Below are 11,871 nucleotides of genomic sequence, written 5' to 3' on the forward strand. Positions count from 1 at the left end.
TTATTTGAACAAAATTTATACTCAGTAACGTGGCTAGGGGGGTGCGGTCCACAACGAGCCCCGGGTTCCTAGGGGCCCCAAAATCATGGTGAAATATTCTCATAGCATAAGAAGTTGAGGTTTTGCTAATCTGAAATATCAAGGCAAGGAAAATCAGGTTTGGAGGGGCCCTGAATTGGAAATGAATAGGCACCATCACATTATCTAGTACATTGATAAAGGTAGCGTTTATTTCAATATTATAAAACAGTACTTTCGAACAGAACATCATGATTTTGGATTCAAAAATACATTGTTCTATTAATCATCGAATATCAAGGGAGGCCTTAATAACTTGAGCCTGAAGAAGCAAGGAGCTGGTTCGGAAACATTTTATTGTGAGCCACATCCTGAACCAAGCCGAAATGAATATTTGTACATAATATTCTATTTATTTTTGAAAAGTACCAAAGCCTATTTCGATAACACGGACAAAGGTGAACAAAGGTCTTAAAAGTCTCTTTTTTACGCAAATCATCTGATATATCTAAAGTCTCTCTTTCCATTTTTCACATGTAATGAATCTCGGTATTTTTTTTTTCAGTCTCCAAAGATTACTACGTGACAACTACATATGCATAGGTTATAGATTTTCATCTTCAGGAATTTTCTAGTGATTCATTCAGAGCTTTCTTAAGCAATTTTTCCATGAATTTGCCTTCGAATTTCTAAAATGATTTCTCAAGATTCTTCTTAGAATGTATTGATATACCCGAAATTTGCTCCAGAAAATCCTTCAGCAGTCCAACAACGGAATTACAAAGAAATTTGTTTCAAAAATTCCTGTGACGATTCTTCCAGGTATTACACTGAGATATCTTAAAAGTATTCTTACAGATTTTTTCCCAGGAAATAAACAAAGATTTGTTCTACAATTGATGTAATTTGTGTAGACATTATATCGAGATATTCATATAGAATTCCACGAAAATCCTTCAATAAATTGCTTCATCATTTCTTAAAGGGATTATTCCACAAAATTTATGCGGATTTTTTCAACCAACGATTTCTCATTGATCTCTGCGAAAATAAGGATTCCTTTCAAAAATTTCTGAAGTTTCTGGAATTATTCAATTAACAAAAATATATTTAGTGCTTGAAAAAAAAAATCCCTACAGTAATTATTCTTGTAGCTCTTAGATTTTGCATTTTTTTTTTCAATTATTTCATTACAGCCAAACCTCCATGAGTCGGTGTCCCAAGGAACCATCGGCTCATGGAAATATCGAGTCATTGAACAGAAATGTTTGGAAAGCTGTTTGAAGGGACCATCATAGTACCCATGAAATTTTGTTTTTAGTATGGTTCCATGAGTCGATATCGAGTTATAGAACATCGACTCATGAAGGATTCACTGTATTAGTTTCTCTGAAGACTCGTCCAAGACTTTCTCAAGAGTCCAAAAGAGATCCGGAGATCTTTGAAAAACTTCTCTCTTGTCGGAATTTATCGTGCATTTCGTCAGCGATATGTCCACGGAGTAGTGTTGGATCCGTTGAATCTGTTGCTCATGCTCATGCTCATGCTCATTTCGTCAGCGATATGTCCACGATTTCGATTAGATATATGTCTAGGGTATTCCCCTCCAATTTAATCTGAAAAATTTCCTAATCATCTTCTTGAACAAATTTCTGAGAAAATCTTGTAAAAATCCTTTGAAAAATTTTCTGACGAAATCATTGGGGTTTTTTTTCTGTAGGTATCATTATCACCTAAATTACATTCTGAAGAAAGTTTTGAAGAAAACCATTAAATCCAGCAGAAAATATTAAGACGATTTTTTAAGAGTTGTCTGGTCGGATTCCTTGAGGAATCCTTATCAAAATGTGGTTCCTGTTCAGTCTCATTTTGGTTTCATTTTTAGCGAGCTTTGTTAAGGATGCGTACATTCACGCATCCGGTCTTGGGTTTTTCCATGAATTGTTCCAACGATTCTTTAGAAATCTCTAGATAGTTTTCCATACCCATTACAGCTATTCGTCGAAAATACTTTCAGAAATGCTCATGACAATTACTTCAAGAACATCTGGCTGTACAAATTCTGTAGCAAAGATGTCACCTCGTGTTGAATCATGAGTAGGGCAATCCTTTGACTGTCCTACCAAGGTATTTTTATGCGTAGGACATGTTCTAGCTGTCATATTTAATTGGTCTTGTTAGTATTAAAACCTCATTAAACAATCTTCAAGATATCACATGTAAGCCATGTTGATACCTTTTCCCAAAGGAGTTCAATGATAACCTGGAAGCATAGTCTTAGCTAAAACTTGGTGTAACAAAGTTGTATAAGTGTAAAGTTACAGGAATGACTATCTAGAGATTACTGTTTATGTTTGTTGTCCAATAGTTCTTGTACTCAACAAATTTGATGGATAACCCTGAACAGCCGCTGGACTCAAGATTTCGAAAAATATGTTCTTTCAAGTCTTCTCGTGTTGGAACATTATTCGTAAGCCTCTCAGAGCTTACCGATTACGTCTATAAATTTGAAGTTTTGTAGGAACTTTAGCATAATCTTGAAAATTGTTGAATTCTTAACATAACAGGTTGTTTTGTATAGAGCATGTTTGGGTGTAAACCGGATTCATTACCGTCAAATAGATCATTGATTACGCTTCAAGATCAGAGGTCTGTATTCAAGAGAGCTCTTCGAAAAGTTTAGATAGGATTCTTCTTCTTCTGGGCATGAGGTCGTCTCTGGGACAGAGCCTGCTTCTCAGCAATGAGCACTTCCACAGTTATTAATTGAGAGTTTTCTTTGCAAAAGTTGTCATTTTCGCAATCGTATATCATGGGGCAGGTACGATGATTCTCTATGCTCAGGAAAGTCAAGAAAATTTCCATTACGAAAAGATCCTGAACCGACCAGGATTTGAACTTGAACAATTTCAGCATGGCTTTGCCACTCGACTAAGAAAGTTTAGATAGGCGTTGAACTCAAAATTTAAAGAATACTGCTGTTTGACCCCACGTGAGTTCGAATGGCAATGACAAAGCTCCTGGTGATCACTTATTACCATCATATATATGAAGACCTATACTGCAAGATATTCATGAGTTCGTAAAGACATATTGTAGATCATCACGCAGAATAAAGTTACTTCCAAGTGGAATAGATATAAATTTCGTGAATCGAGGTATTAGTGTAACATTCACGATTAGAAGCATAAGAAACATCCAATTAATCTGTAGTTGAATTGATTCAAGTTCTTGTCTCATTACCTGGAAATACTGAAGGTGTCATCGGTGCGTAAAAATGACTGTTATCAGTTGAGAACTTACTAATGATCCAGTGAAGCATGCTTCGCTTCGGTAATCAATCATTCCGATATGGATCCCACAATGGATAACGTTATTCCAATTAATTCCAATTGTTTGCTCAGCGCGTCGAACGCACGTTCAGTCGTGGGGTTTCCCCCACACCATCGTTTTCAAAAACTTATTAAATCCATCGATCTTGCATGTCGAAAAAAAATTCACCACCAGACGGTTAGGTCCCTCCGATTGGTTCAATTAAAAAGGGGTCATAGTCGACGGCCAGTACGTCCTCGTGTCACGGTGTGGTGGTGGCACCGTCTAAACGACAACACATACAAAACCAACGAGACTTCAATCACACGCAGCGGAGAAATGACAGCTCAATAGACGATGATTTTCATCAATAAAAAGTATTAAAGTTCAACAATTCCTTCGCCACGACTCCACCGATCGGGAATGGGCATGTAAAGACGAAAGACGCGTGCTAGGTAAAGTGTCTCTTCCTCTGGGGGTCGCAGCAAAGTTTCGTCTTGATCACGCGTTCCGAATAGGGTTAAGACCGATGCCGGTCTCGTCGTGAGAATTAATTGATTTCTATCGTCACATACATTTTTCCAACGCGAGCTAAATCGAGCAGCATGGGCATCGGAGGTGTGCAGGCAGAAGTGATTGCTCGCAAAACATACTCAAACAGAAAATTACACGACCAAGAGCGTGACATTTATGTGTAATTATGATTCCAAATCACGATTCTAAAATTATCGAAACACATACATCGCATCGCAGCGAGAACCGTTCGACCGAAGCAGCGAAGTGAACCTTGGGTAAGTACTGTGGGTGCTCTTCAACTAGAACTCTGTGGTGAAACCGCGACAAACATCAGGACTCTCGATCCAGACCGACCGATATCATATTCTCAAACAAAAACTGATTTGCATAAATACATAATATTTATGGCGTTCGCACAGACTGGTCGAGTACCGAGCTCTTCCTAGGTCCGTATGGTGCTGCACTCTCCTGGGACCAACGAGCAGCACACGGCAATGGCACCGCCGCCGCGCTTCGCAGCAACGAGAGCATATTAAGCCAAACAAGAAAGGAAAAAGAACGACCGAGACCAAACTGCATGCGATATAGTTTTCCATCATTTACTTGTGCTTCAACCTATACCTACTTCCAACTCGCTGACTCCATGCACGAATGCTCACAGCCCAGCACTCCCCGGTTGACAAATGCCTTCCGATACTTCTTGCAGAAGTGGTTTCGTTTGCCTCCAACTAAATGTGCGCCATCAGGTGCTGCCCTCGATAAAAATGGTGGCCACCCGGCAAACTAAACCACAAATTCCAAACAGGACCCGAGCATAAGCCGAACGCCCGCACCCGAACCATGTTCCGTCATTCTCCGCTCATTCGTACACTGCTGGCGGAATTGGTCCAACTTCACGTTTCAACCGAACAGTGTCAATTCAGTTCGAGTCGGATCGTCGCGCAGAATAGACGCACATTGCCCATCGTTCCGTACGAGTGTTCTTAAACTTCCCTCTAGAATACAAACGACAAGAGCAGCGTTCTCCCAGAAACGTGAAGCAAGTTCTTTAATTGCGGTGGACGTGTGTGTAAAGTGGAGCGAAGCAACGGACCACGGCGAGCAACGTCCCATTTGCTGATGCGAAGAGAAAAAGCGCAGCAGCAGATACCAAGAATCGACGAATGGTGTGTGTGGTGGCATAGCGAAGCGAAGAACAACATGAAAATTATAACAACCTCTTACAGCTCCAACGGAGCCGTGTGAAATGAACTGAATAATAAAGGCCGAACGGAGTCGGAAGAAATATTAATGTCTCAAATGAAGAGCAATCGAAGAAAAAAGCAGTGAATATATTCAAGAGAAAAATGAAGTAACAGTGCAGCGATAGTTTGGTGAAATATTTGAAAATCGTGCTCTTTTTCCCCATTGGCCAAGATATCTGTGTTTCGTCGTTACGGTTCCGTTTCCGAGTTTTGCAACGAGAAGAAAAAAAAAATCGATAACACAACAACCCTAGTCCGTTCAGTGACAGCAGCAACATCAGAGCAAACGTGAAGCAGAAGAAAGAGAAGCAAAGTTCAAACATGTTTAATTTATGATATTGAAGCAACGTAGTTTAGAGCGCGCATTACGCGGTTAATCGCATTAACCAGCGTGAAGATCCCGTAGGCAAATAGTTGGTGTGGGGGTGTCCTTTCTGGACGGCGAGAAGATGGAGTGCTCCAGGACTTTGGCAGTAGTGTTCGCACTGCTAATGTCGTCAATGGCAGCGTCGGGGTCACAGTGTAACTGGGAATATGAAAAATCAAGTGTGACCTGTCGACTGCGGACGCTCGAGCGCACGGGATTAGACCTGCAAGGTGCCGAAGGAACCACTCGGCTTGATATCAAGTGCAGTGAGCTGATCCTGTTCGAAAGTCAATTATCGCCAAACGCATTTCTGCGGTTGTCGAGCTTGAGTGAACTGAAAATCGAATCGTGCAAATTGTTGCATCTTCCAGAGGGTGCATTCGAAGGAATGCTGGCCCTGAAGAAACTTAGTGTGAATACCAGAAACTATGAGTGGGGTGCCGGTAAAGTGTTAGAACTGCAGCCCTCCTCTATGAAAGGACTGAAAGAACTGCAAAATTTGGACTTGAGTGATAATAACATTCGTGCGCTTCCGGACGGTTTCTTGTGCCCGTTAACCAATCTCAAAGTGCTTAATTTAACGAACAATCGAATTCGGTCCACCGAAAGTTTAGGACTTGCGGGAAAAACTTGTAGTGGCGGATCGGAGATCCAAACGTTGAACCTTAGTTACAACGAGATAATGCGAATTCCAGAAAATTGGGGTGTGTCCCGATTACGGCGCTTGCAACATCTGAACTTGGAGTACAACAACATCACCGAACTGCATGGCGACGCACTTGCTGGGTTGAGTTCACTCCGAACGCTCAATTTAAGCTACAATCATCTGGAAACACTACCGGCTGGTCTACTGGCCGGGTCTCGGGAACTACGTGAAATTCACCTGCAAGGCAACCAGCTCTATGAACTTCCACGGGGAATATTCCATCGTCTTGAGCAGCTGCTGGTGTTGGATTTATCACGAAACCAACTCTCATCACATCACGTCGACAATGGAACATTCTCTGGATTGATACGCCTGGTGGAACTGCACCTTGCTCATAATGCACTTACTCGTATCGATTCCAAAACATTCAAAGAGCTGTACTTCCTCCAGAACCTAGATCTCCGCAACAACTCTATCGGTTATATCGAGGACAATGCCTTCCTTCCTCTGTACAACTTACACACGCTCCATCTGTCTGAGAATCGACTTCATACTCTGGACGATCGACTCTTCAATGGGTTGTATGTGCTTTCGAAGCTCACCCTTAATAATAATTTAATCAGCATAGTGGAGCGCAATGTGTTCAAGAACTGCTCCGATTTAAAAGATTTGGACCTAAGCTCCAACCAGCTCACCGAAGTGCCGCACGCCATTCGCGACTTATCCATGTTGCGTTCGCTGGATTTGGGTGAAAATCAAATTACCTATATTGAAAACGGAACGTTCGCCAACATGAACCAGCTCACCGGGCTTCGTCTGATTGATAATCAGATTGAAAATATTACCATTGGCATGTTTACGGATTTGCCCCGGCTTACTGTACTGAACCTGGCGAGAAATCGTGTGCAGAACATTGAGCGTGGTTCGTTCGATAAAAATCTAGACATTGAAGCGATACGATTAGACGAAAATTTTCTGACCGACATAAACGGAATTTTCGCAACACTTTCATCGCTGCTGTGGTTGAACCTGGCGCAAAATCACCTGGTGTGGTTTGACTATGCATTCATCCCGAGCAAACTCAAGTGGTTAGATATCCACGGTAATTACATCGAGTCGTTGGGCAACTACTACAAGCTCCAGGAGGAAATCAAAGTGAAAACTCTGGATGCCAGCCATAACCGACTGACCGATATAGGCCCGATGAACGTGCCAAACAGTGTGGAACTTTTATTTGTCAATGATAACCACATTAGCACCATCCACGCGAACACCTTTATCGATAAAATTAATTTGGCGCGCGTTGATATGTATGCTAATTCGTTGAAAAAGCTACAACTGCATCAGTTACGAGTGGCGCCCCAGCCGGTCGATAAACCACTGCCAGAGTTCTATCTCGGGGGAAATCCATTTGAGTGTGATTGCTCTATGGAGTGGATGCAGCGAGTAAACAATTTGACAGCTAGACAGCACCCGAAAATCCTCGACTTACCGAATGTGGAATGTATCATGCCCCATGCCCGAGGCACACCGATTAGGCCGATCATATCCCTCAAACCGAAAGACTTTCTGTGTAAATATGAAACTCACTGTTTCGCCCTGTGCCATTGCTGTGATTTCGACGCATGTGACTGTGAGATGACCTGTCCGACCAATTGTACGTGCTATCATGATCAAACCTGGGGAACGAACGTGGTCGATTGTGGCAACCAGCGAGCAACACTTTCCAAACCGGTTCCGATGGACGCTACCGAAGTGTATATGGACGGTAATGACTATCCGGAGCTGCAAAACCATGCCTTTATCGGACGAAAAAATCTGAAAGTGCTCTTTGCCAATGCGAGCAAGATTATCACTATTCAAAATCGTACATTCGCCGGGTTAACTGCGCTGCAGGTGCTCCATCTGGAAGATAACGCTATCCAAAAGATTGACGGTTATGAGTTTGAAAATCTCGGCCTTCTGAAGGAGCTCTATCTGCAAAATAACATGATTTCTGTGATCGCCAACAACTCATTCGCCCCGTTGTACTCACTGCAGGTGCTGCGTATTGATGGCAACCGGTTAACCACGATTCCGATGGCACAGCTCCAGGCCTCACAGCTGCAAAGCTTGCAGGCCCTTTCCCTAGGGCGTAATAACTGGAGCTGCCGCTGTCGGTTCATGCAAGAACTTACCTCATTCGTGGCTGACAATGCCGTCATTATCCAAGATGTGCAGGACATCTATTGCTCGGGTAATGGAGTTTTCCGTGGTCTGGACTTCAACGTGTCGGCTAGCTGTAGTGACTACTTTGCTGGAAGCTCGGTATTGCCGGATCGATTATCGGAGACGCATATATTTTTCCTGGCCGCTGCACTAATTATCGCATGTCTGTTGGTGTTCGTGTTGATGATGTTTATTTTTCGTGAACCGTTGAGATTCTGGCTGTTCTCACGGTACGGTGTACGAGTGTTTGGCCCACGGTGTGAAGATTCTGAAAAGCTCTACGATGCCATATTTATCTATTCGGCCAAAGATGCCGAGTACGTAGCAAGGAATATTGCAGCTGAACTAGAAAATGGCCGACCCCCTTTGAGATTATGCTTACAGCATCGAGATCTGTCAGAGGATGCAACTCATTTGCAGCTTTTGGAAGCGTCGCGTGCATCCCGTAGAATAGTGATGCTCCTTTCGCGCAATTTCTTGCAAACCGAATGGAGTCGATGTGAGCTGCGAAGAGCAATTCATGATGCGCTTAGAGGAAGACCTCACAAACTAGTGGTTCTCGAAGAAGTTGGCGTGATTCTGGAAGCGGAAAACGACGTCGAACTAGTTCCTTACCTTAAGACCACCACTGTAAATAGAATAAAACGAAGCGATCGGCACTTTTGGGAGAAGCTTCGGTACGCTCTACCGGTGGATGAGCCGTACCGAGGCAACAACTATACCATCGATCATCACGAGCGAGTGAAGCAAACTGCCAGTGCCGGCGTCATGTTCCGGCAAGCACCGCCGGCTTATTGTCCGGAAATCGACGAAGCGAACTATTCTTCGGCGACAACGGCCACACCTAGTCCGCGGCCATCTCGCCGGGGAATGGTGGAGCTTCCGCAGCGTCCACCCAGTGAACATATCTACTCTAGCATCGATTCCGACTACAGTACGCTAGAGTGCGAAAACATGGTTCCTGGAGTGCACCGACCATCGACGTGGCGATCCGGAGGTGCCGGAGCAAACAACATGGGCGTCATGTCCGGCCAAAACACCGTTCCCCATGGACATCATGTGCAGGCGTATCTCGTCTAGGGGCGGCTGCATTCGTCTCACACGATGACGACGAGAGCTCGAAAAAGAAATAGTCAAGTGATGAAGTAGTGTTTGAGTGTAAATATACGTAGTTGTACCATACTAGCGCTATGAAGGAAAAGAATTTAAATGCTGCAGCTGGCAGTCAGAGAATAACAAAGTGCTAAATTATGTAAAAAGTTGAAACTCGGAGTATTAATAAAAAAAATGTGCGTTGTTAGACAAAAAGTGAGGAGCAACAAAGCAAGAGAAGACGAGAAGAAAAATATTTGTGATATCGTAATTTATAAGTTTTAAATAAAGACGCAGAAAAATGAAAACAGATTACATAGAGCTGGATAGAAATGCCGAATACTATGAACGGAAAATGCTACAAAAATACTATTACCACTACTTACTACTATCGCAGCAGCAGATCCACAAGCATTCATACATACAAACGCAGCAAACAAGAAAATAACTAGCCATAATAGTTTCTACAAAACGAGAGGTAATGACAGAAAATTATATTACTAAATAAATTCAAAACGCCAACTTCCCAAAAAATATATGTTTTTAAAAAACGCTCGAACTCGAAATCAAAAATACCCAACCGCCACCCTTTTGTTTCGAAAAACCCTATTAAGTTTGTGTTTTTGTTCTGACCGAAATGAAGTGCGTGTGATAGTATGTGTCCGTGTAGTTTACGTTCCATTTCGAACGATTATTTAAATTATTTATTGCTATTTAACTGACAGACAATTTTCATTTTCCGTTTTGCGCGCAAAAAATCGAAACGTAATAGAAGCGTAAATTGTTGGTTCTAGCGTTAAGGGCTTTTTGCTAAAAGGTACAGCGCGGTAGGAACGAAACTAAAAAAGGGACTGATATGAGCGAATATTAGTGTTAATATTGAATGAGCAAACAAACGCGCCGATGTAGTTGAAAAGGGAAAAATGATTTTTCTCCTGTGTAAATATTGAAGCCTGTAAATCCGATAGAGGGATGGCAAACACACAACTATGTAAAAAGTATTATCGTTAAGGCAGAGCTAGGAAGGCGAAGAAAACAGTTAGAAAAGCTAAAGCAAAAATGTATCATGAAGAAAAGAACAACTGAAGCGGAATATTAGTAAGAAATAATAAAACAGAGCAAATTGTGTGACCAGACTGACTAATTACAATGTTACACTTTACCTGTGTATAGAACCGCAAAACAGATTATTGAATGACAAAACACAACACATGAAATTATAAAGCTTCTTTTCTGTGAGTCAAAAGCAAGAGCTACACAAAAATCTATATTGAAAATCGAGAAAAAAAAATGAATAAAACGAAAAAATTAATTAATCAATATAAAACTACACTCTTTTCTTTCATTATTTTAATTCCATTTGAGTTTCGGCATGTTGGTTTCCGTTCCAATGGTTCGTTGTTGGTCAATCTGTCTGTGTGTCCGATCCATCGATTGAGTTTTTCGGTTTTTTACCTCGCTTTGATCATTTCGCTCTCGGTCTTCTCGGTTTGGTTTGGTTGGTCGTTCGCGTTTCCTCCATGAATGTCATCCTCCTCTCACTTGTGTGTCGATCCGCTGCGTTGTAGAACATTGAAAATAATGAGTTCGATTCGGTGGAGGAACCCCGGAAAGGAAGCTCTCAGTGCGATTCGGATTGGCCGGTTGGAAAACAACGGCAGAAGCCAACCTGAATCAACCGTTCGTTGTGCCGATGGCCAAATGAAATGGATGCTTTTGTTTCCTGCCGGTGGAAGTGAATATGGTGCCAATACCTACACACGGTCACACACAGTGCTTCGATTTTATGAGATGCAAAATTGGATTAATAGCAATGCAGCACAGAGCAGCGGTTTGTATTTGAGAGACAGGTAGGTAGAGCGAGCGGTTGGTTGGAAGGTTTGCAGATGAGAGCACACGATAATCGTTTCTTTTCGTAATCACTGTTGGATGGAGATGGTGGATGATGGGAAGCAAGCAAAAAGGTAGCAGAAAGAGATGTTTATTCGTATCGCGAAGTTGACGTGACCCATTTTTATGAGAGTGGTACGCAAATGGTGAGTTGATCGTGAAAGATCGTCAAACGATTTGAAGCAATTTGAAGCGCTTTTGGTCGTAACGCAATGCTCTGTTACGCAATTTTTTGGAGCGTTAGCAAGAGTGTAAGATAATTGTGATACGGTTGCACCATGAAAAGCAACTGCCTGATGAGATTTATCAAATTTAATCCAAAACCACATTTTAAGCAAGTCTGCATGCTTGGTTTTATGCTAAGCATGAAGAATTTTGAACAAAGCCGCGATTTAGTCTATTGACTGTTAACTCATGATGTTAAAATTTTTGTTTTGTTTTTTTTTTTTAATTTCTTTATTAGTATCATTCCCAAACATTACATTCATTTCTTTTATCTAGGTGTTCTATGTTATTAGAAACACTATCATCCCAATATGGTAAAACAAATTTAAGATTTTATTAACATTTTGTTAACA

At 41.8% G+C, this 11,871-nt stretch overlaps 1 protein-coding gene across 1 annotated transcript; it reads left to right on the forward strand.

Moving 5' to 3' along the window:
- Positions 1-4,757: 4,757 nt before the first annotated feature.
- LOC5575353 (toll-like receptor 7) lies at positions 4,758-10,684 on the forward strand. The gene has a single exon (XM_001655680.2). It carries the CDS (start codon positions 5,540-5,542, stop codon positions 9,389-9,391), a length of 3,852 nt encoding a protein of 1,283 aa, XP_001655730.1. The 5' UTR covers positions 4,758-5,539; the 3' UTR covers positions 9,392-10,684.
- Positions 10,685-11,871: the final 1,187 nt, after the last annotated feature.

The sequence above is a fragment of the Aedes aegypti genome, chromosome 3, assembly GCF_002204515.2.
Source record: "Aedes aegypti strain LVP_AGWG chromosome 3, AaegL5.0 Primary Assembly, whole genome shotgun sequence".
Lineage (NCBI taxonomy): Eukaryota > Metazoa > Arthropoda > Insecta > Diptera > Culicidae > Aedes > Aedes aegypti.

Coding starts and splice junctions, on each gene's coding strand:
- LOC5575353 (XM_001655680.2), top strand. CDS start 5,540: ATGGAGTGCTCCAGGACTTTGGCAGTAGTGTTCGCACTGCTAATGTCG.